Genomic DNA, 24,839 nt, shown 5'->3' with positions numbered 1-24,839 from the left:
CAGTCAGCAGCTTTCCAGAACCTCAGCTTTTAGGACCTTCAGAATCAGAATGCTGAAACCGAATTTCCTGCTATTAATAATTAAGACAACTAAAACTTTGTTATAAGACCAGCATACATAATCATCATAATCATTGTTTTCATCCTCCATTACTCCTGCAGTGACCTACACATGGTTGGTGAAATATGGTTTGTGTAGTCAGCTATTAGCAGTGTTCGCCACACGGCTAAACAATTAAAAAAAACAATTTAGACATACATTTAGACAAAAATGTAGACATACATTTAGAGAGTCTTTGCCCAAAAGTGAAGAGCAGCATGAAAGTCTAAAACAAACAAAAAACATTAAAAAAGCAAAACTTTTAATTTGTCATGCTCCTTTAGTTTAGTGGCATCTGGAACATATCTTTTGACATGACTTGAGCAGGCCTGACCGTTAAAATCTTGTCGATGCAGACTCAAATGGTGTGGGACTGCCAAGCCGTTACATTCTTGTTCAAAGATGTCTGTGCACATTCACACTCACACATATACTACAGTACACACAGTGGACTGGGTTCAAGAATGACAAGTTGTCAATGCATCTGGGGTGTATTTCTCAAAACCAAAGTTGCTTACTACATTAGCTAATTTGTTGTTTTCAATGCATTTCACCATTGGCAACTACCGAAGTTGCTAACAGGCTAACAACTTCTCTTTTGAGAAATGCACCCCAGTACTAGTACTACTACTACTACGTTTGTGTGGTGGCCAAATAAGTTGGAAGTTAACACAGACGTTATGACAGCTCGTAAGCCTCTCACTGACTTAACATGCATCACTACAGACCTAGAAATGAATGCAAGTGAATGCTTAAAGTGATAGTCAGGCGTTCATTTGTGTATTTAGATAAATACGGTCGGGAATTTAAAAGTCTTCACGAGGTCACTAGATCACTAGCGTCATACTAGAAGGACTCCTCTGAATCCCAGTCTAAGAAAAAAAAAGACAATAAAAAGGCCATAACGGAGAGACCACTGACGGATAATAAGCTAAACAGATTAAAAACATTGAACACTGGACAGCAGAACACACCAATGGACTACTGGCAACAAAGACAAAAAATGAGACATTCTTTGGCAAGAAGCAGTTTGAAATGAATCTCATTTCAACCTTGTCAACAACAATAAGATACGCAAATGTCTGAACGCATCTGCGCAAGTCAACGCACACACGCACACGCACACGCACACACACACACGTACACACACGCACACGCGCACACAGCAGTGAAGGTAGGTAAGCTAGTGGTGGGCATCCCTGTAATTCATATTGGCCACCTACTACATAGCGTACATGTAAGAAGGACATGGCTTGCTCTTTTGAGGTTGCAACAGGTGATGAGCAACAGGGTTGTTTTTCCTGTAGGGTGACAAGACAACAAGACAACACATCCTGGGAGATCGTCAAAATAAGTTACAAGGTCAACAAGGAGCGCTTCGTTGTCGTGACAACACAAACTTCTTCTAGGATCGTCACAGCAGCACGGTAGCTCCATCCATGAACCTTCGACCTTCAACCTACGACCTCACAGTCGTCTGAATTTCTTTTTTTGCAAAGTCCACCAGAAGATGATGTTGTAAACAGGGCACATAGCAAAAAAACAACAAGCACAGATGCACAGAGAGGTCAGGGTAAGGGCTCGAGAGATCCACTTCTTGGAGAGCTCTCGCCTTCCGTCTTTCTCCGCTCGTCAGTCCAGCAAACAATAAATAATAAAAGAAGCCTACTGGCCAAAGTGAGGCCTTTTGCTAAAGGGGGAGAGAGTGAGTGAAAGAGAAGAGAGACAGAGGAAGGAGAGAAAGAGCCATGGTGACCGTCAAACACTGGAAAATACAGGCATCGTTCATTTGTGTGTTTTCTCTTTCTTCTTTCCTCCCTTCCTCCTTTCCTCCTTTTCTTTCTCTAGAGTCATCTTGTTTGTTTCATCACTCTTCTTGACCACACACCACTGCTAAGAGTCCAGCATCATAGTCATCGTCGAAAGGGACAAAACAACAACAACAACAACAACAACAGCAACTACAACAACGACAGAAATAATAATAATAAAAAAATAGTCCAGTGCTTGAAAATCTGCCCCATTTCTCCTTCAGTCGTCTTCCTAACTCATCGCTTCCAGCTGTGTGTCTTGCTGGGGCTGACCAATAAACTCCTGCTCCCTCTGCTGGACGGTGGCCTTAGGTGCACCCTATGGGGGCCGCTACCAGACCTCGCAGCGGTGGCCGGAGTTCATGGGGGAGCCGCGGGGGCACTGGAAGTGCTCGGCGAACTCCGGAGAGTTGGAGAGGGTGCCGAAGACGCGGTACTTGGGTGGGCTGTGGGAGTCGGTCATCAGGCCCTCGTGAGCACTCTCCGGGGTCCGCACTGAACACCACACCTGGTGGAGGGAGAGCAGAGGAGAGGAGAGGACATGGGAGGGAGAAGAGGAGAGGAGAGGAGAGGAGAGGAGAGAAGAGAAGAGAAGAGAAGAGAAGAGAAGAGAAGAGAAGAGAAGAGAAGAGAAGAGAAGAGAAGAGGAGAGGAGAGGAGATGGGAGTAGAGGAGAGGAGAGGAGAGGAGAGGAGAGGAGAGGAGAGAAGAGATGGGAGATGGAGGGAGGAGAGGAGAGGAGAGAAGAGATGGGAGATGGAGGGAGGGGATTAATATGACAGAACTGGACATTAAACAATTTGATTTGTGTGATCACTCTCTAGGGTTCACACAGAAGACCACAGGCGAGACGAGAGGAGAAAGTGAGTGCACAAAAAATGTTCCTTGTAAACAATTACAGACCCAAAGAAAGATGGGAGGGGGGGGGAGAAGAGAGACACACAGAGAGAGAGAGAGAGAAAGAGAGAGAGAGAGAGAGAGAGAGAGAGGGAGAGAGGGAGAGAGAGAGAGAGAGAGAGAGAGAGAGAGAGAGAGAGAGAGAGAGAGAGAGAGAGAGACAGTGGGCCGACATCCGCTCTTCAGCGAACCATTGCTTCAAAGAATTCATGAGGCAAGAGTTCTCTGAAAAGCCAAATTTGGCCCACATATAACCCTAGCAAGCATGCAAGGTTTAAAGAACCATTTAAGCACTTTTATTTTTAGCGTAATGGGAAAAGTCAAGTGATATAAGGACTTTCCACGATTTTGTGGTTTCACAATAGCTTAGTAACAGTAGCAAAACAAAAGCAAACATATCAAGCTTAAAAAACAATCTATGTCCTTTATTTCCTTTCATACTACCGACAAACTGCCGAGTACTATGGAGCATAAGGACTTTCCATGATTTTGTGATTTCACAATATTTTAACTACAACAATAGGAAAACAAAGGCAAAAAACATCCAGCGTTAAAAAAGAGTATACATGTATGTCCTTAATTGCCTTTTAGACTACCGACAACCTGCTGAGTACTGAGTACACAGACACCACTGCCGAGGACACTCAACAATGAATGGCTCATTATGTGAAATGCACCTGTCCTGCTGCTGAGCTAACACACCTGTGCAAAGCCCACGAAGAACAGCTGGTCATTGGTGAGGTTTACAGCAGGCAATCTCTTCTCCTCGCCGTGCTTCTGGACCCACGACCTGTACGCCTGAAGACACCACATAGTAGACAAAACCATGGAGGATTAAGGTCTGAAATACCACTTTGGTAACATTTTATGGTAACACTTTACTTGACACCGGCGTCATAAGTATGACATAACAGTGTCATAACATTGTCATAATGCAGTCATGCATGTGTCATAAACATTATGTCAATGTCATAAACATTGTATTACTTTATCTTTAAGTGAAATTCGGTTATGACAAACACAGGCCTAACAAAGTCAACTTTTCATGGCCATAAAATGTTTATGACATTGGCATTATGTTTATGACTAGTTCATGAGACTATTATGACACTGTTATGACACTTATGTCATACGTATGACGCCGGCGTCAAGTAAAGTGTTACCCATTTTATTCACGTTCCCTGTTACATCATGAAGACACCACATAACAGAGTTTATCAGAGAACAAACACATCAAGATCCTGCTTATAATTGTGATCATACATTTCCAAGACCATGGAAGGTTAAGGTTTGAAATACGACTTTGGTAATGTTTTATTCACGTTCCCTGTTACATCATGTAGTAACAGTAATAACAGTAATAAAACGTGACAAACTGTGACAACAATATATGGCATTCCATATTTACACTGTTCCAAATGGTTTGGATTCGGGCTAGTGTTCAGTATGCATCATTTAAGTTCACAATATATCTTTACATTTAGAAACACTGTAAAAGATAAGCATAACATAATGAAACGCTACCAGCCCTTTTTTTATTGCTATGTAGATATCTAAATCTCTGCTACAGAATGTATAAGCCTGGGTGTATTGAAAGAATGCAGACCCTTTGCAATTCTGATATTACTAGGTCAAAAAAGACCATCTTAATCCAAGAGCTTCTCCACTCTGGTTTCTTTTTCATTAGTCTTTAACTAACAGGACACAGTGGTGTTCAAATATTGAGACTGTTTGCGCCAGTGAGAATGGCAAATGTATTCAGCCTGCTCGTGCTCGTCTGTCTTGATGTGAGTTCTTTACTGTCCCCTTTGGCCGAGAAGCACTTGGTTTAATGAGGAGCTGCCTAGAGTTTCCCATTTAACTTGCCCCACGTGGCCCCAATCTCTTAACAAAACAAAGGCCCCGAGATCTTTCATTAGACAGATTAACAACACACACTCAGAGCTGGCTGTATATTAGGCACTCTCTCTGACATGGCACGCCGTCAGAATTTACAGGTCTGGGAAGGTGTGTGAAGTCACTCACGCCACATTTTTTGTTAGCCTGCTTGTTATATAATGTACTTATTCATGTTCCTGAAATGACAATTGTCAAAAAGAGAAAAACACGCACATCCGTCTCAAAAAGATTGGGTGCAGGACTAGCAAAAATACCATGAAAACTGAAAGAAAAGTCAGCGACACCAAGCTCCCGTTGCTCTTATTTTAATGTTAAAATAAGAGCAACGGGAGCTTGGTGTCGCAGACTTTTCTTTCAGTTTACCTGAAATGACAATTCCCATCCAAACCATGGACTATTAAGGAAACTACGGTCTGGAAGGAAGTGCTTCATTAAGACTGAGAAAGAACTTCTTTCCTCAGGCCTTCCACATTATGAACTCAATACTTGAACCTTGACTGTGACCTAACAACATTCTCGGTGTCTCAGCATCTCCAAGTTCACGCCTGGCAGCACCTCTTTAGCACATCTTACGTGATATGCGGCCTTGAGTCCTCCGTTGTCTGCGATGTTCTCCCCCAGCGTCTGCTTGCCGTTGATGTGCTCCCCGTTGATGGTGTACTGGGAATACTGCTCCACCATGCACTCGGTCCGGTTCTTAAAGGCCTCCACCGAGGAGTTCTGCCACCACGGACGAAGGTTCCCGTCTTTGTCATATTCCCTCCCTGCGGCAAAAAAGAAAAACATTTTTTTTTAAAAGGTGTGTTATTGTCTGCTTTATGTTGGGCTCTTAGAAAAAAAAAGAAACAAAAGAACAATGATGTGCTTGCTTGGAAGTCGATAGTAATGTTCATTGACAGTCTGCTGATGTTGTGCTTCTGAATGAGAGTTTCGATTCTCGAGGGGAATATAATGCATACCAACCTTGGTCATCAAATGCATGGGTGAGTTCATGGCCCATTACAACTCCTATGCCTCCAAAGTTCAAAGCTCTGCACAAAGAAAGAAGGGCATACACGCACACGCACACACACACACACACACACACACACACACACACACACACACACACTATTAGTTCCATTCTAAATTCATGACAGACTTTTCCAATAATTTCCTAATAGCTTTGCTACTGCACGAAGGCAAAACAAGCATATCGATTTATTCTCTCTCTCTCTCTCTCTCTCTCTCTCTCTCTCTCTCTCTCTCTCTCTCTCTCTCTCTCTCTCTCTCTCTCCAGGTGCATCAGCACAAAAGGTGGAAGGAGTTGAGAGTAGGGCTCGTCATCAGAATGCAGGGTCTGTTCTCTATCTATCTCTCTCTCTCTCTCTCTCACACACACACACACACACACACACACACACACACACACACACACACACACACACACACACACACACACACACACACACACACACACACACACACACACACACACACACACACACACACACACACACACACACACACTTACTTGGGATGGTCATGAGCGTAGAAGGGGGCCTGTAGTATCCCTGCGGGGAAGACGATGCCGTTCTTGGTGGGCATGTAGTAAGCATTTACAGTGGGCGGTGTCATACTCCACCTGTCACACAATAGAACTGTTAGTTAACATTCATACAATACATTACATTACAATACATTAATTGTAATATACCACCATTTCACACAATATAAACAAATTTACACCACATACCCATACAGATGTCAATCACAAAGGCCATGAGCAATATAAATACACACATTTGGCCATTCCACCGCCAAAAGACACATGCACAAAGACATTAATATGCAGACAAGTAGATAAATGCTCAAACATAAACACGGACAAAAAGGAATGTATCCTTGATGATTGATCATTTCAATAACCTGGCTCAGTCATAAACCAGGTTAAAGTGGACGTCTGCAACTTGTTTCTAGCTATATAGCCTTTAACTGTTATGGAATACGAAAGTAGAACATGAAATGGCCTATTACGGAAAAAGACGAGTTCTCTAGCTTGGGCCAAAGCCTGTAGTCTTAACCAAACAACTTTGGGGGTGTGGGTAGCTGCCCAATCAGACGACTTTGCTTTTTTTTTTCTAGGATGGGACAGCCAGTTGAATAGTTCTTTGTTTTACAGACAAAATGGGAATTACATGCATTTAATAACTGCAGACTTCATGGTTTTCAACTTCGGGTGTTCTGATAATTCATGGACAACTTCCAAAATCCCAGAATCAAGGCTTTACGTATATTAACAGAAAATCTCACAGACAGCAGCTTTACGCTGATTGTGAGGGGGTGGTAAATCATGCAATAGAAGAGCCTGGATAACCGATACTCATTTTCTTAACGAAATGCCAGACGTGAGTCATGTTTTAGCAGATTTACCACTTCCTGTAGGTTAACTTAGCCAGGGTTGTATCACTTCACCATGTTCTTGGAACCCTCCCCCAGGAGCAAGCATCAGGAGCCACTGATGTACAGAGGAGATTCTAGGGTCAGGTAGGGCCCTAAGCGAAAATGCTAAATAATGAACATTTGAACCAAAATCGCCACTACTGTGATAAAGTGTGGGCTGTTATCCACTATCTAGGGGCTTGGGGGCCCCAAGCGGCTGCCTGCCTTGCCTGGTGCACGATGCGCCTCTGCTGATGTAGATACGTAGATTATGTTGTGAATCAACTCACTGGTCTTTATTGGGGGGCTTCCGTAGCTGGTCGGCCATCACCCGAGCGGAAAAGTTGTAGAAGTTCAGCATGTTCTGGAAGAAGTTGTCCTCCGATACGTCGTACTAGACAACCAAACAATACAAACACACACCAAACAGTTAAACACATCTGTATTCCATAAACTGATCACAAAGTAACCATCAACCACAACAGTACAGTGATTTTCGAGGATTTTGTGATTTCACAATATTTAAAGGTGCACTGTGTAGGATGTGGCCAGAGTAGGTATTGCAACTACCCTGCTCACTGAAACTGTGTCGCTTATTGTCAAATATGATCTTTTCATGAATATTTACTAAGTAATAAACCAATATTTACAAGTATGACCAAAGTACAGCCATTTTCGCAGCTAAAAATGGCTATTTCTTGAAATTCAAAATGGCGGACCATGAAGAAGATCACGCTTTCCATGTATGAAGAGTGCAATTTTCCCAGTCATAATGAATACTTAGAATTTGATGGTTGTGCTAAGTATCTGTTAAAAAAGTAACATTTGTGAATGGGCAGCATGAACTCTGGAAATGAACTACTAAAAATATTACACAGTGCACCTTTAAATTGTGCATAAGCAAACAGGACAACATCCAATTATAATTCTTCCCCCTTTACTAGGTCTACTTCTGACAACCCTCGGAGTGTTAAATACAGTGACAACAATGCAGAAAACACACATCACATCGTAGTCAACGAAATAATAACCCACACAGGGGGTTGCAATAACAGCATTTCCATAATCTAAGCACACCAAGCCACAACCAACCTCATCTTTCAAACCAACATGAAGGGGATAAAGCGAAGTTAATACAATTCACTTCCACTTCACTTCACGTCACTCATTTTAAAATATACGCCCGCTCGACCTAGAAATAACAATCTCCCAACGTCTCATCATCCACAGAACTAACTAACCAACAATATGTCTTCCGCTGTCTGAAGTCATTAGGTGCTAGATAAACAGGCAGATAGGGGGCCTCGGTGAGCGCAACTGTGAGGTCTGTCAGTGAATAATGGCTTAGGAGGCGCTGTCTGTAATTAGGTGGACACACACAGGCACACACAGGCACACACACACACACACACACACACACACACACACACACACACACACACACACACACACACACACACACACACACACACACACACACACACACACACGCACACACACACATGCATACACACATACACATAAGCATGCACACGCACATACACACATGCACACACACGCACGTGCGCGCACACACATGCACAGGCACACACACTGACATGCACACGCACATACACGCACGCACACACGCAGACGCATGCACACACACACACACACACACGCACACGCACACGCACACGGACACACACACACACACACACAGCCCTCTGATTCGTGCGCACACACACATGCACAGACACACACACTCACACGTGTGCGGAGGTGCTATTGGTGATGAGGTGGAGACCCGGAGTAATCTCTGAGGGGGATATTAAACAGCAGCACAGCCCCCTTACTAGCCTACAGACACACCGCTACACTGCCACACACGCACAGCACACCCACATGCATACTGCATGCACACACGCACGCACGCACGCATGCACGCACACACACACACACACACACAGCTCTGGAGACACATACATACACACAAAAGCTGACACAATTGTACAAATACACACAAAGACACGCACACACACACACCTGTGGAAACAGACACACGCATACGCACGCACCCATGCACCCACGCACGCACACACACACACAGACACACGCCCACTGACAGCTTTGGCCGTGCCTATGGGGCATGCAAAGTAATGAGGACCCAATTTTGGGCCCCATCTCTCCCTGGGCCCGACACAACTGATCCCTTTGCCCCCTCCTGTCAGCTTCCCTGTTAACACACACAAGCATGCACACACACGCACACGCACACGCACACACACACGTTACGCCCGACTCTGGAGACATGGCTTCCTGACAGCAGCAGGCAGGTTAGACATTATTAGTGGCCAAGTGTGCTAATGAGAAGACAGCAGCCCCAGTGGCACACAAAGCAGCAGAGCACACCTCCTCCTGTCTAATTAGCTAACAGGAAGGGGAAGGGGGAAGGGGTGTGTGTGTGTGTGTGTGTGTTTACATGTGTGTGTGTGTGTGTGTGTGTGTGTGTGTGTGTGTGTGTGTGTGTGTGTGTGTGTGTGTGTGTGTGTGTGTGTGTGTGTGTGTGTGTTTACATGTGTGTGTGTTTACATGTGTGTGTGTGTGTGTGTAGTGTTTGACTATTAGGTATGTGCAGTATGTGTATTGGTGAGTTAGCTTGCCTCTAGTGTAGTGTTTCTCAACAGGGGCTCTAGAGCCCCCTAGGGGATGTTTGGGAGTCCTAGGGGGGCGTTGAGAAATAGACGGATGAAAGGGGTGATGCTTAGTTACCATTGAGATACATTAGTCTATTTTATTTTTTAATTCGAAGGGGGCCTTTACAGGCTTAGGATGAGGTCAAGGCAGGGGGGGCATTTGTTCAAAAAAAAAGGTTGAGAACCATTGATCAGTGCAATAGATAGGCAGTGGATGAGGTTGCAGGGCAGAAGGATAGAGGGTTTGGCACAGATCTGGGGTCCGTATCTCGAAAGCGTCTTTGCTAACGACGGTAGCAACGTCCTTCGTAAGAGCGACTCAACTCTCTCTCGATAGTGATGCTCACCACTAAATCCAAGGGAATGGTAAGATGGTCTTAAGACGGTCTTAAGACGGTTAGCAACAACAAGAATCGAGAAATGGACCCCTGGTACAGATGCGGTCCTGATCCAGACTCAGCTATAGTGTTGTGTGACCGCACAGCTTCATGGTAATGAGTGAAGCATCTAAAACCAGTTAAACTTTAAGTGTTACAGTGATAACGCACCATTTCTGATTGAGCAATTATCAGTGCGAGCAGTTATCCAAGCAAGCAATTATCATATAATCTTATGGGACCAGCTGTATGCTATTCACTAAGACGGTCATGCGGGCATTTCTCACCATTTAATCAAAATCACCCGCTCGCCATACATGTATGGGGGAAGGCACAGGGGCATTGTCATCTAATTGCATACGTTGAGCGTCATACTATAGCCCTATTATGCTTATTTCCAGAAAGGGTGGTCGCTTTAAATGTCAAAAACCCACCAGTGGGAGTGAGTACTGCCGTCATTAATTTTTTTTTAAAGGGATTTGAACGATCTGTGTGAACTTCCATTTTTGGTCCTTTGGGGGAAATTTGCTTCTGAATTTACTCCAGTCCACATATTCATGAATTTCACAACATACATTGAGCACACAGTAAGATTAAACATATTACAGTAACCCACTCCAGTTGCCTCCTGCCTGAAGTGCAGAGTTAGGTGCCTTGCTCAATGCTGCTCCACATGTCCTTCGATTTCATATGTTTTGTCCAAACCTGTTAGCCGGACAGGCCAGACTAATATAACACGTTGCACTGTGATGAAGGATGGTTAGTCCGAAACATTGTGCCATTACATATTTGGGAGCATTTAACAGTGTTGCGGACCTTTATTTTCTTTTCACTTATCTTAAGTTTGGTCCAGCACCTGTGCCACTAATGTGCGCGCATTCTTTGACTTTCTGGACTGGGGGTAGTCCCCATAGGCAAAGCTGAAGACAGGACATGGTCCCAATGGTTGTCATTCAAACGGCTACTGCACCTTCAGTATAGGCCAGCCGAGTCAAACGAGTAATACTAACCATGCCAACAACGTATCTTGTAAATCAATCAATTTGTCTGTATATCAATTAATTTGTCTATCAATCAATTTCTTTCTATCCATCCATCCACCCCTCCATCCATCCATCCATCCATCCATGTAACATCTATCCATCCATGTATCCTTTTATCAATTTTATCCATCCTCCAATTCATCTATCTACACAGTATCGTTCATATCAATCAATCTGTCTGTGTTTAGTACACCCATTGATCTGCCCATGAATAATCAAACATATCCATCACTTTATCCTCTATCTATCCTTCTATCCACCCCTCCATTCATCACAAGTTTAAAGAGGGAGTGTCGGTGTGAGTCCTTACCCCATCGTAGACATCATCCAACTCCTTAGAGTCCAGGATGAAGTCGGGAAATCCAATCATATCGTAGATGGCATCAGCCTGATAGGACAAAAAAACACCCACACGCACACACAAACACACGCACGCACGCACGCACGCACGCACGCACGCACGCACGCACGCACGCACGCACGCACGCACGCACGCACGCACACACACACACACACACACACACACACACACACACACACACACACACACACACACACACACACACACACACACACACACACACAGACAAACAATAACGATGATGAAATGCAGTATCAGAGTATCCATTAATTCAGACTGGTAAGGGAGGTATGAGGTCAGGCTGACTTTTAAGTAGTCCATTAAAAACGGGAAAACACAACAAATAAATCATTATTGGTGTGGGAAGAAAACTTTGTGAATAGTGGTGAGGCAGGACATTAATTCATTTGGAGAGACTGTATGTGTGCGTGTGTTTATGTGAGGGAGGAGTAGGAGTAGGAGAGAGCGAGAGCGAGAGAGAGAGAGAGAGAGAGAGAGAGAGAGAGAGAGAGTTTCTGCACAAGTCTGGGTGTGACAGTCTGTGTGTGTGTGCGTCTGTCTGTATCTATATCTGTGTGTCTAAGTCAGAGTCCAAGTTGTAAGCCATAGCGAGCTGATCCCAGACTCATCCATCTCACCTTGTCTTTGGCAGCTTGTCGCGTCTGCTCCCCCATCCAATGGAGGTTGTCAAGGGAGTCCTTAAAGGCAGAGCGGATCTCATTGATCATCTCCTCCGCCTGAGACAGAGGACAACACAGGACAGAAGACACAGGCACAGGCATCAGGGATTAAACAGGGTTGAACTAAAGACAACACGGCTGCGACAACAGACAGGGCAGCCCCGGAATAGAGCAAGATGGTGTCAACCATCAAGAGTTGTGTATGGAGGTTAGGTCAGGGTGCGCACAATCCACAAAAACAGTGATCCAGGTACCAGAGAAAAGTGGTAGACAGTGTGATAGAAAGGTCAGCAACACTGTTTGATGCTCCCAAAATGTAATTTTTTTCACAACGTTTGCACAAGGGTTGCACTGTAATGAAGAGCGGTTAGTCCCAGAGCCATATAGAAACAGAGTCTGGCAATCTCCACTGTGTGCTAGGGCTCACTTTAGCATTAGCAAAATTAGCTGTTTAACGTCTTAGAACTGCTCAGCGTTGCGAATGTTAGTTCCTAGAACTGGGCGTAGCACAGAGCAAATGCAATGCAATGCAATGCAGGGAATATGGCAAGACTTGCTGTTCGTAGTAATAACTTTAGATAAACATCACAAATGGTAAAACTGTTGTGATGATCATTACAGAGACAGTTGATAGTTTACATATTTGTGGTAATTACCACGCAGTATAGTTCGTTAGTCCTATATTTTTGACTTTTTATTTTTGTTTTTTTGTTTGTTTGGTTTGGTTTATTTATGGATATAGGAAGACAAAAAGGTATCCAAGGGATAACATGTAAAAGTGTAAACACTTATTTCCAACATGGTCCCTGATGGAAGAGGACAAGACATAACAAAAACATGTAACAGATATCACATACACATATGCCATCACATTCCTACGTCACCTAGTTCTCCACTTTATTCCACAAAAATACTCTAACTCTTTGTTTAAAACACCTTTTTGTTTCTGCCATTTTAATATTTAGTGGAAGGCTATTCCATAGCATAATCCCTGTATAAAAGAAAGAGCTGCGAGCTGTGCTTTTTGAAGCTGGTACCTTACAGGAGCGAACACTTGCTCTTGTTCCATGGGCATGTTGAGTATGCACCATTACAATCTGGGATCCCAAGTACTTAGGGGCTATCCCATTAATAATGTTAAACATATGATTCAGTTTTAGCTGTTCAACCCTTAATTTCACAGGCAGATAGTCCACTATCTTAAAATCATTTGAAGTAACATGATACCTAGATGGTTTACCTAATATAAAACGGATCATGTTGTTCTGCATAACCTGCATTTTATTTTTTATTTTCACTGTCAGGCCACTGTACCATGCTGAACAGGCATAGTCAAAATGGCACTGCACAAGCGCTGACACAAGAAGTTTTTTAACTTTAAAATCTAATTGCCTTGTGTTACGGTACAAAATTTTCAATTTAGAAGCACTTTTATACAATAGCTTCTCTGCAATTGAATGACCAGTCAAAGTCTGATCCAGTGTTAAACCTAAATATGTAACTGTTGATTTTGTTTGTATTTCGTTACCGTTACATGTGACTTTTAACTCAGGTGCCTTTTTTATCCTATGTTTGGTACCAAATAAAATGCATTCAGTTTTCCCCACATGCAAGGACAGTCTATTGTCTAGCAGCCACTGTCTTACATTGTTCAACTCATCAGTGAGGGTGTGTTGAATCTGAGAGATGTCCCTGCCAGATACAAGTAGAGAGGAGTCATCAGCATAAAGAATGACTTTACATTTAACAGCTGCTGGCATATCATTTACATAAATAAGGAATAACAAAGGTCCTAAAATTGAACCTTGGGGCACCCCATAAGATATTTGCAAGGGTTCTGACAATACCCCATCATAATCAAAAATTTGATGTCTATCAGATAGGTATGATTTAAACCACTGTAATGATGCCTGGCCAAAACCCATGCATTGCAACTTAGATAAAAGAATTTAATGTTCCACTGTGTCGAATGCTTTCTGTAAATCTAATAAAACCATGCCTGTATAATTTCCATTTTCACTTTCTTGTCTGATGTAATCACATAGGTGAGTGAGGCATGTGTCGGTGGAGTAAGCAGACCTAAAACCAGATTGGAGGTCATAAAGCAAGTTATTCTGGGTTAAGTACTTCTCCATCTGATTGAAGACCACTCTTTCTAATATTTTAGACAAAGTTGGTAGGATTGACACCGGTCTATAATTTTTAACATCAGCCCTACTACTTTTCTTGAATAGAGGGAGAACCTTGGCCCTTTTCATTTCCGTTGGAACTTTTCCAAGTTGTATAGACAAATTAATAATGTGTGCAATGGCGCCCCCTGTAACATTAGCACTATCCTTAATAAATCTGGCTGGGATTTGATCCAGGCCAGTGGCCTTGTTGGTGGATAATGACGCCAACATCTCCCCTATCTTTTCATTTGACACTGAGCAAAGCTCAAACGAGTCAGGTAATACATCATTATAAATTGACCTCAGAAATTTGGCTCCAAACTTCCCTGATCCTACTGGAAGATGTGAAGCCAAGCTGGCAGCAATTGTAGTAAAAAACGTATTAAAATGATTTGATATGACTTTTTTGTCAAAGCAAACTGTATTGTTAATATCAATCCCAGTATTACAATTATTAGTATTTGATTTTCCAGCACCAATGTCTTTTAATATTTTCCACAGCTTCTTTGGCTGGTGAATATTTTCTGTAACTGCTTCAGCATAGTACTCAGCTTTCGCTTTCTGTATAAGATATCTTGCTTGGTTCCGTGTATATACATATTTGTCAAAATCATTTTGCAGATTAGACTTAGAGAATTTTCTGTAATTGTGATCTCTCTGTCTTATTAAATCAATTATCTCAGTAGTCATCCATTTAGCTCTCTTTTGTTTAACTCTCATCTCTCTCATTGGTGCAACCATGTCCAGTGCTGTTAAAAACCTCTCCTTAAACAACTTCCATGCTTGATCAGGTTCCTTACTGTCTAAAACTTTACTCCAATCCTGATCTGCAAGTTTAAGCTCAAAGGCCTCCTTAGAATATTGTCTTGTACATCTCATTTTTATGGAATGATGAGATCCTGACCCTATTTTACCCTTAGATGTCTTGCGAGTACAGAAAATTACTTTATGGTCACTGAGACCGATTTCCAAAGTCCCTGAGCAGGATATTTTCTCCCTGTCAGTAACCAGTATCAGATCCAAAATGGATTTAGTGTACACATCTACTCTGGTTGGCTCAGTTATAAGTTGTTGTAACCCAAAAACCTTGCAAAAATGTAAAAACTTTTTAAGAAGACAATTTTTCTTGGTAAGCAGCAAATTTGTGTTATAATCACCCATGAGAATGCATTCTTTCTCCAGAAACACATTGCCGTCAATACACACTGATTCTAAAAGTTCATAAAAGTCATTTTGTTTGGGGGGTCTGTAGCACACCCCCACCAAGATCGGCTTTGTTTTGGGCAGTCGAATTTCAACCCAAGCAGTTTCCAATGAGTCTATCTGTAAGTCCGGGCAAGGGGTGAATGATAGATCAGTCCGAATAAAAAGACATACCCCTCCTCCGTTCCTATTGCGGTCTCGCCGGTAGCAGTTGAAACCAGGCAGTTTAACCTCGTCGTCCTCAATGGAATTGTCTAGCCACGTCTCAGTCACAGCAATCACTGCGGCTTTTGTCCTTGCAATAAACTGCCTTAATTCTTCAATTTTCGGAAGTAAACTCCTTGCGTTGAGGTGAATGAAATGAAGCCCTCTTTGATTCAAAAGTTCCACGGACGTTTCCCCTTTCTCCATACTGTCATCCCCACCGAAAGAAGTAACCTCTCGTGCGTAATCCAGGATATCGGGGGAACACAGTGGTGGTTATGTGGTGATTCTATGTTGAGTCTATGGAAAGACAGCCGCTTTAGGCACGACCTCGGTCTTGTTGAAAGGCGGGGCTGCAATATATTTCCTGGTCCTCCATTTGCGCAACTCTCCTCCTCTATGGCTCTGGTTAGTCCGAAATGTCATGCCATTCAATTTTGGGAGCATCAAACAGTGTTGCGGACCTTTATATTCTTTTCAGTTATCTTATGTCTGGTTCAGCACCTGTGCCACGGATGCATTCTCTGACTTTTTGGATAGAAAGGTCCACACACTGGGCATGAGCTCCAAAAAATATAAAATGTATTTCATTACAAACAACCTTCCTATCACACTGGCAACAGTTGTGTAAATATTGTGTGGCTTGGTTGTGTATTTAAATTTTTGTTGTTCGCTTCAAACCACAAGTGGGAAATTAGGAAGGAACTTTGGCATGTGGACAGCGCAGAGAATTGAGGAGTGGTCAAACAAGATTAAAAGGCAACCCAAGTGGGAAACAGACAGAAGAGAGCATGATGGTAGCCTGGTTTCACCAGACCACATTATTACATCGTAATTCATTTTTGGTGTGGTGGGAGGAGTGAGCTCAGCTCTGGTTTGAAATTAGCTCTGACCAATCGCTGACAGTTGACGTTCATGAGGTACGTTATTATGCTCCCAAGTGCGTTTGCTTATTGGCTGGTAACACCGCCCGTCTGGTGGTCGACTGAAAACCCTCCCCAGAGAAGCATAATCAGACCATTCGTGAATTAAAAAGTAATTTAAACAGAATCGTCTGGCTTGTCAGGGTAGCACGATGGTGCCATTGTGGATTTAGACAGGATGGGCGTGTTTTTATTGTTCACTTCACAACACTACCGGGAAACAAAGCACTTTAAAATGGGTCAAGATGGTGGCGAGTGGACACAGGGAGCAGGGGTGGAGAAGGGAACAAAGTGCCCCAGGGCAACAGTTGCTTTTTGGGAATAGAGTAAGGAAGGCTGCTGAATTCTACTGGATCATTTTCTGATTCTTTTCTTCTTTTCTTTTTCTTGGCATTAAGTTGTGATAGGCCACCGCTCATCTGTTTAGAAGGTGCAGGATTCAGTAGAGATTTCTGTATAAAAGAAGACAATCCGCACACTTCAGGTCTACTTTTGTGCAAAGAAGCTTTACTTGACTTGCAAGCTTTTGGTCCTTTCGGTCCTTTTTCTTGGCCTAAAAAAACATTGTGCTACCTGGTACACGAGCCCCTTGGGGAAGGGATGGGAATGGGAAGGTTCCATTTGTCCTGGCCCCTTGAGGCATTCCCGATTAGTTTGCCCATTAATACACCAGGCTTGTTATTATTTTTCTTGTGCTATTTTTTGCTAAATTTGTTCAGAACAGTACAGTAAACATTGTCCACCTGACAACAGCAGCTGTACTGCTGATGCGTCTTGCACCAGATGCTTCTTACACCACAAAATCATTTTTGTTTATATCAAGCCCATTTGTTCAGGACTTATTATATCTTGCAACTTTTTTATATTTTGCATCCCAAGAGCTTTCACTGCTCCTTGCAGAACTGATGAGATGCCAAGCCAAATTTTGTTAGCTTGTATTTAGACTAAGGGCAGTCATTGGCTGCACCAAAATTGAGACATATAGGTACAACCTATACAATCATCAGTCTATGAAAGTATTTTTTTGTCATCAGTAGCCTTGCATTTATACATGGGTATTTGAAATAAAGTTGAATTTAAACGCTCTGATGTCAGTGTGAAAATGACAGTATGCGACATGCTTCCTGGCCACAGGGAGGCAGTATCGAGCTTCTCAGCCCTCTCGCTCCTCATCACAAGGGCAGGTGGTGCTCTGAGGATACACACGTCTCACATCTATCTGTGATACCGTGATGACGTCAATAGAACACGAATGATATATCCCATTTCCCCCAACGCAGATACACGAGAAGATCAGGGCTGAATGCATGAATTTATATTTAGCTGGGGAGTGAGGGATGAGGGATGTGTGGGGCTGGTTGTTGGTGTGTGTGTGTGTGTGTGTGTGTGTGTGTGTGTGTGTGTGTGTGTGTGTGTGTGTGTGTGTGTGTGTGTGTGTGTGTGTGTGTGTGTGTGTTGTGTGCGGGTTTGAGTGTGTGTGTGTGTGTGTGTGTGTGTGTGTGTGTATGCGTGCGTGCACATTTGTGTGTGTGTGTCCATGTGTGTGCTTGTGTGCTTGTGTGCGTGTGCGTGTGTGTATGTGTGTGTGTGTATGTGTGTGTATGTGTGTGAGTGCGTGGATGTATTCATATGCATGTGCCTTCATTCATGCATGTTTGAGTGTGTGTATCTGTACAGTACACCTGTAGCGTTCATGTGTCAATTTGTGTGTTGGTGTGTGTGCTCAGGATCCTCTTGTTCTGCATATTAAATGTGAGGTCCATGTTCTATGTGTGTGTGTGTGTGTGTGTTTGTGTGTGCGTGTGTGTGTGTGTGTGTGTGTGTGTGTGTGTGTGTGTGTGTTTGTGTGTGCGTGTGTGTGTGTACTCACAATCTCCTTGCTCTGCTTGTCGAAGGTGGCTTTGACGAAGAGAGCGCCGAGGGCAAAGCCCAGTGTGTCGTCCGTGTTGCCGATGCAAGTCTGCCACCGAGGTGTACATGACTGGGGAGACACACACACACACACACACACACACACACACACACACACACACACACACACACACACACACACACACACACACACACACACACACACACACACACACACAGGCACGCAAGCACGCACGTGCACACACACACACATTCACACACACACGTACGCACACACACGAACACGCACACACGTACGCACACACGAGAAACACGCACACACACATGCACACATACCCACGCACACACACACGCACACGCACACAGACACACACAAAATTGCAGAGGCTTTTCCAGAGACTATAGATTATAACAACAGGGTCGATGTCTATTACACAAGACCGCTGGAGGACAAATAGACAGAATAGCAGAAAAAACACATACTGTGTACACACTAATAGTAATTGTGTAAATCATATTTTGTCTGCTGCAATACGATGGCGGTTGCAATGCAACACACATACACTACACTAGTGTTTCTCAACGGGGGCAGTACAGCCCCCCAGGGGAGCGTTCAGAAGGATACAGCTGAGAGGGAGCGGTGTTTAGTTACCATTGGGGGGCATTAGTCCATTTCATTTTCTTATACTAAGGGGGGCGTTGTCAGACTTATAATGAGGTCAATAGGCTTGTGATGAGGCCAAGGGGGCGTTTGTTCAAAAAAACGTTGAGAACCACTGCACTACACAGACAGCAGACTGCTGTGCACACAAATTCTATCTCAAAGCTTGGCCCATGAAAGCTTGGCACGTCTTTTACACCTTAAAGGTGTACACCGGAGGTGTGTATATGTATATCTCCATCTCCATCTCCAGCGGATGCATCCATCACGGTGAAGTTAGTTTGGCAGTGGACATTCATCTGATTCCTGACATTCAAAATCAAAACATGACAGATCTGAAACTAAGGTGCTGTTTCCACGTAGCAGGATATTTTTTTAGCAGGGTATTTTTTTCTCCTGTTGAGGTGTAAACGCAACATGTGGATAAAAATAAATCCTCCATTGTAACAAATGCATTTCAGCCCCCTAAACAGGATATTTTTTTCTCCTGCTTTTTATACCTGGATTTTAAATATCTGCTACGTGGAAACAGAAGGCCAAAACCAATGCAAAACCAATGCAACCAGGAGAAAAAAAATATCCACATATAAAAATATCCAGCTACGTGGAAACAGCACCTAACTTAACCGCAGTGATGAATCCACCACAGCAGAGCAGACAGACCATGATACATGGAGAGTCTCGCTCTGACGGGCCATTAGGCAGAATGTGTGTGGTGGTCTCCTGTATATATTCAGGTCAATGATGGTTTTTTTTTGCGGCTCAGGCGACAGTTGGTACAATCACAGCTAATGCCCATAAGTTAATGACTAATTGGTAATTCATGAAATGCAATGACTATGCTTCTTATATAATCCACTAAAACATTTCATTCATACAATAGTGACATTAGCTGTGCGTCATGCACTACTACAATACAGTAAATGGATTAAAAGGGAGCTTTATGTACAGTTAACCTTTGCCTGTTTTTATGGCTGAGGTGCCCTTCAACAAGGTACTTGGCCCAGTGGTGTAGTCTACTTTTTTTTATGGTGGGTATACTGTATATTTGAGCATTTTTTTAAGTGGGTATACTGTATATAGTATTTGTGCTATTCAAAACAATGGATCAATCAATTTTAAGTGGGTATACTGAAATCCCTGAAATTTAGATGTGGGTATACTCCGTATACCTGCGTTCTACGTAGACTACACCACTGACCTGGCCCCAGATTCCTCCAGGGCACTCCAGGGCAGTGGAGACACGAGTAGTACAAAGCTGTCTGTACCATCATACTGCAATGAAATGTAATGTAATGTAATGTACTGCAATATAATGTAATATGTAATGTAATGTAATGTACTGCAATGAACTGTAATATAATGTAATGTACTGCAATGTAATGTAATATGTAATGTAATGTAATGTACTGCAATGTAATGTAATATGTAATGTAATGTAATGTACTGCAATGTAATGTAATGTAATGTACTGTAATGTAATGTAAAAGTAGACAGTTGAGACAGGAGTAGTAGTACACACCTTCTTGGTGCCGTACAGACTCTCCAGCAGCTTGTCCTGAGCGTTCTCGAAGCGCTGGTCCAGACTAGTGGCCCCCTTCTGCACCAGGTTCCACATCATGTAGTTATTCAGGAGACTAGCCGGAGGAGGGCCAACGGAGAGAGGGAGAGAGGGAAGAGGGAGAGAGAGGAAGAGAGGGAGAGAGAGGAAGAGAGAGAGAGAGAGGGTAAGAGTGGGAGAGGACAGAAAAATGGAGGGGGAAAATAGAGACAAGACACAAAAACATTTAGTGAACCGAGAGAGATTTTGGTATACGCATGAAGACCTCTCCCCCTGTCTTTTCAACAACTCAGGTGAAAGAAAACCATTTCTCAAAACCATTTCTACTGTAGTTATTCAACAAACTAGCGGCCATCGAGAAAGGCCGAACAGAGCCAATGACGCACAAACAAGGACTGCGGGAAGGAGTGGGAGAGAAAGAAAAGGGGAAAAAATAAAAGAGAAGAGAAAGAAAAAAAAGATGAAGAAACAAAAAGAAAACGTGCAATGAACCGAGAGCCATTTCAGTACGCATAAAGACCTTTCTCTGTCTCTCTTCCTCTCTTTTCTTTTCAACAGCTCAGCGAAGGATGGAATCACCCAAAAGGTCAGAGGGATGAGGAGCATCATTATTTATCTCTCATATGCACGACTGGCTGGACAACAACAACACAGAGTGGGGTTTTAGCATCCGCAAGCGAAAGGGCACTCCGCCTGCTGTGGGAATAATGATTTTGTCTCTCTCTCTTTCTCTCTTTTTTTTCAAAGCAGAGGCGGGCTGTGGAGGTTGTGACTTCAAGACAAATAGTTCATCATCAAAGGTGCTGATCCAGCACTTGGATTTATGGTCCAAAACACAAACTTAGAAGGAAAGAGAGAGTGTGTGTGTGTGTGTGTGTGCGTGTGTGTGCGTGTGTGTGCATGTGTGTGTGTGTGTGTGTGTGTGTGTGAGAGAGAGAGAGAGAAAGAGAGAGAGAGTGTGTGTGTGTGTCTCTGTGTGTGTGTGTGTGTGTGTGTGAGAGAGAGAGAGAGAGAGAGAGAGAGAGAGAGAGAGAGAGAGAGAGAAAGAGATAAAAAGATCGAACAGTATTACTCAGAGAAGACACAGACCTCCATTAACTGGTGCAATCATTCATATCCAATGGTTTTCGATGCTGCAATTTATTCTTTGCATCAATACATTTAAGCACAGCCACGGCATTCTACTTTCTCCAGCGCTCTATCTTCATAAACGACCCAGGTATACCTACGAGGGCCATCTCATTTTCTATACCCATTTTATTTGACTTGACAATTTTGGTAAAACTTTTGCAGGTACTCCTACTATACAATGCTTATCAACATTGATCATAGCAGGTCCTGTTGGCTAACTCATTGCAAGCAGTGATAACCTATGACTTGATGACAAGCAGTGATGGCCTATGACTTGAATCAAAACCACCACCACAAATCTCAGACTCTGTCCACCGTAACTTCTTCCACTGACCTTCTTCCACTGACCAAGTCCCTGTAACTCATCCAATCCTGTCCTCCTCTCACTTGTGGTCAGTCTCATCAAATTGTTTGTAAATAGCTCAGTTGCAGACCACACAATAACTGATGCAAATAAAGAACTGGTGTTAAATGAGAAGTCAGTACAACTATTAGATTGTTACGATTGAAGAAAATAGTCCTTCTATTTATATGTTTTTTTACAGATATTATTTGGGCTTTTATGCCTTTATTGAAGAAGTTATTCCTTGCATTATTAGATTGATAGGACAGGTAAGATGGTGACAGGGAAGCAGTGGGAGAGAGAGAGAGAGAGAGAGGAGAGAAAACTGATGTGAAATGAGACCAACTATAAGCTCACTACAGCCTTGCCGTGGCCTAACGGTAGGGCACTGTGTTACTACACTGGCGACGCGGGTTCGATTCCGGCCTGGGTCATTTGGCGATCCTTACCCATCTTTCTCCCCACACTCACTTCCTGTCTTAGTCTGAACTTTCCTATCAATAAAGGCACAAAAGCCCCTAAAAATATCTTTAAAAAAAACTACAAGATTACTATGACTGTAAATGCGAGTCTGTCTTTACCAAAATAAGTCCCTCTCCAGTCTTTCAAAACTCACCGGCTTTTCAATCCTATCCTCCCACTACAGCAGACGTGGGCAAACTCAGGCCCGGGGGCCACATGTGGCCCGCTCGGCCATTTCATGCGGCCCTCAGAGCCTTTCAAAGAAAAAAAATGCAGATTCACATGGTAACTCATTCTTCAATAAGCTACCTAAAACAAGGGTCTTGGAAACCTAAGATTACTAGTCTACATGTAGATACAATTAGCAGGAATGGCACAACTGACAATGGTGTAATTATGTTGGCATATACCATTTCTTATTATTGGCACGGCCAAGTTGCCTACTACAACATACGGCCCTTTGGTCAACTTTCTAAACCCAATGTGGCCCTTGAGCCAACATAATTGCCCACTCCTGCACTACAGTATGGTGAGCGCTCACCTGCGGTCGGTCTTGTTGATGAGGTCTGACACCTGTTGCAGGTACTCCTTGGCGTACACCACCACCGGCTCTGTGTCGTTCAGCTCCAGGGGGGCCAGCGCCGACGTCAGGTAATCCAGCCAATCCACCGCCGGGGCCAGCAGCTGTCAGGGAGCAAAGGTCAAAAAGGTCAGACCTTCCAGAAGACATCAGACGCTAAATACACATTGGGTCTTTCTCAAAACCTAGGACAGTGTCCTTCCAAGAATATCAGCCTAATTAGTCATGCCCAGTGATTGGATACTCTTTGGTGAACATCCAATCACTGGGTGTGACTAATAAAGAGTATCCAATCACTGGGTGTGACTAATTAGGGAGACACTTGGAAGGACATTGTCCTAGGTTTTGAGAAAGACCCACTGTTCACTTGTTCACTATGAGGTGCATGATTGTGTGGGTGTTGAGGTGCCGTGCACTAAGATACCTGTCTGTGTCCATATACACGTATTGACCAACATGCCCATGGGAATCCAGGTTCGAGTCCTCGTCAGGGTCATTTCCCAACCCTCACCTGTTTCTTGGTTCCCTGTCTTCTCGTAAACTGTCCTGTCAAATGTCACCCTTAAAATGTCCAAAACAGTTTGCGATTGTGCTGAATATTACAATGTCTTTCATCCCCTACGGTGCACTACTAACCCCAACTCCGATGAAGTTGGGACGTTTGGTAAACAGTGAATAAAATCAAAATGCTATCATTTTCAAAACATTCAATCTATTCATTAGATGGAGAATAGTGAAAAGACAACATATTAAGTGCTAAAACCGAGAAAAAATATTGTTTTGGGGGACATATGTACTCATTTCTAATTTGATAAATCCAACACGTCTCAAAAGAGTTGGGACGGGGACAATAAATGGCAGCAAATGTTGAGGAAGACTAAAAACAAAACAAAAGAAAACACTTAACAGTTAAATACATTAACCGATGAGATGATTTTATATAAAAAACAGTGTTAATTCCTATCTTGGACATGATTTCACCAGCTTAAATGGTTGGTGTATTCCTTGTCATGTTTTGCAATGTTTTCCTTTCTGTAGTGCTTACAGTGTGACAGGTCTTGACCAAAAACCCACCATTTTATCACCTGCTGGTCCTTATGATGGAGCCAAACTGTTAAAACATAGTAGAGAATGCAATTTGACCTTACTATGTGGCAGTAATCGAAGATCTCCCTTCAAAATATAATGCATGAGTGGCTTTTCATGCTGTTTAAAACCCATTTATACCATTCAGCACTGTATTTAACTCTACATATGAGTGAGAACATCTTAACCAATGCACTACTGCACCCGCATGCCATCATGGAGGCTGACTTTTGAAGCTAGCACTAACACAAGTTAGATGGTCCATTTTCACTGTAGCACAGGATGTGCCATGCTCTATTATTGTCAAAAAGAATGGACTTCTACAACTTCTGCTGACTTCTGTAAGCAAAGGACAGTTTCCCATGTCTTCTGGGTCTAT

At 43.1% G+C, this 24,839-nt stretch overlaps 1 protein-coding gene across 1 annotated transcript in view; it reads right to left on the bottom strand.

Moving 5' to 3' along the window:
• Positions 1-344: 344 nt before the first annotated feature.
• Positions 345-24,839, bottom strand: part of ece2b (endothelin converting enzyme 2b) — a 132,104-nt gene continuing 107,609 nt past the window's right edge. Inside the window, exons 9-19 of the mRNA XM_063205646.1 lie at positions 23,336-23,478; positions 20,820-20,934; positions 18,635-18,745; positions 12,222-12,320; positions 11,533-11,610; positions 7,418-7,521; positions 6,220-6,330; positions 5,670-5,737; positions 5,280-5,470; positions 3,510-3,605; positions 345-2,418 (exon numbers count right to left, since the gene is read on the bottom strand). Coding sequence (XP_063061716.1) covers positions 2,242-2,418; positions 3,510-3,605; positions 5,280-5,470; positions 5,670-5,737; positions 6,220-6,330; positions 7,418-7,521; positions 11,533-11,610; positions 12,222-12,320; positions 18,635-18,745; positions 20,820-20,934; positions 23,336-23,478 — 1,293 coding nt within the window. The 3' untranslated portion in view covers positions 345-2,241. The remainder of the gene's footprint in view (positions 2,419-3,509; positions 3,606-5,279; positions 5,471-5,669; positions 5,738-6,219; positions 6,331-7,417; positions 7,522-11,532; positions 11,611-12,221; positions 12,321-18,634; positions 18,746-20,819; positions 20,935-23,335; positions 23,479-24,839) is intronic.

The sequence above is a fragment of the Engraulis encrasicolus genome, chromosome 8, assembly GCF_034702125.1.
Source record: "Engraulis encrasicolus isolate BLACKSEA-1 chromosome 8, IST_EnEncr_1.0, whole genome shotgun sequence".
Taxonomy (NCBI): Eukaryota; Metazoa; Chordata; class Actinopteri; order Clupeiformes; family Engraulidae; genus Engraulis; species Engraulis encrasicolus.
Note: the sequence above shows the minus strand (reverse complement) of the source record. Positions and strands in the feature narration are given on the sequence as shown.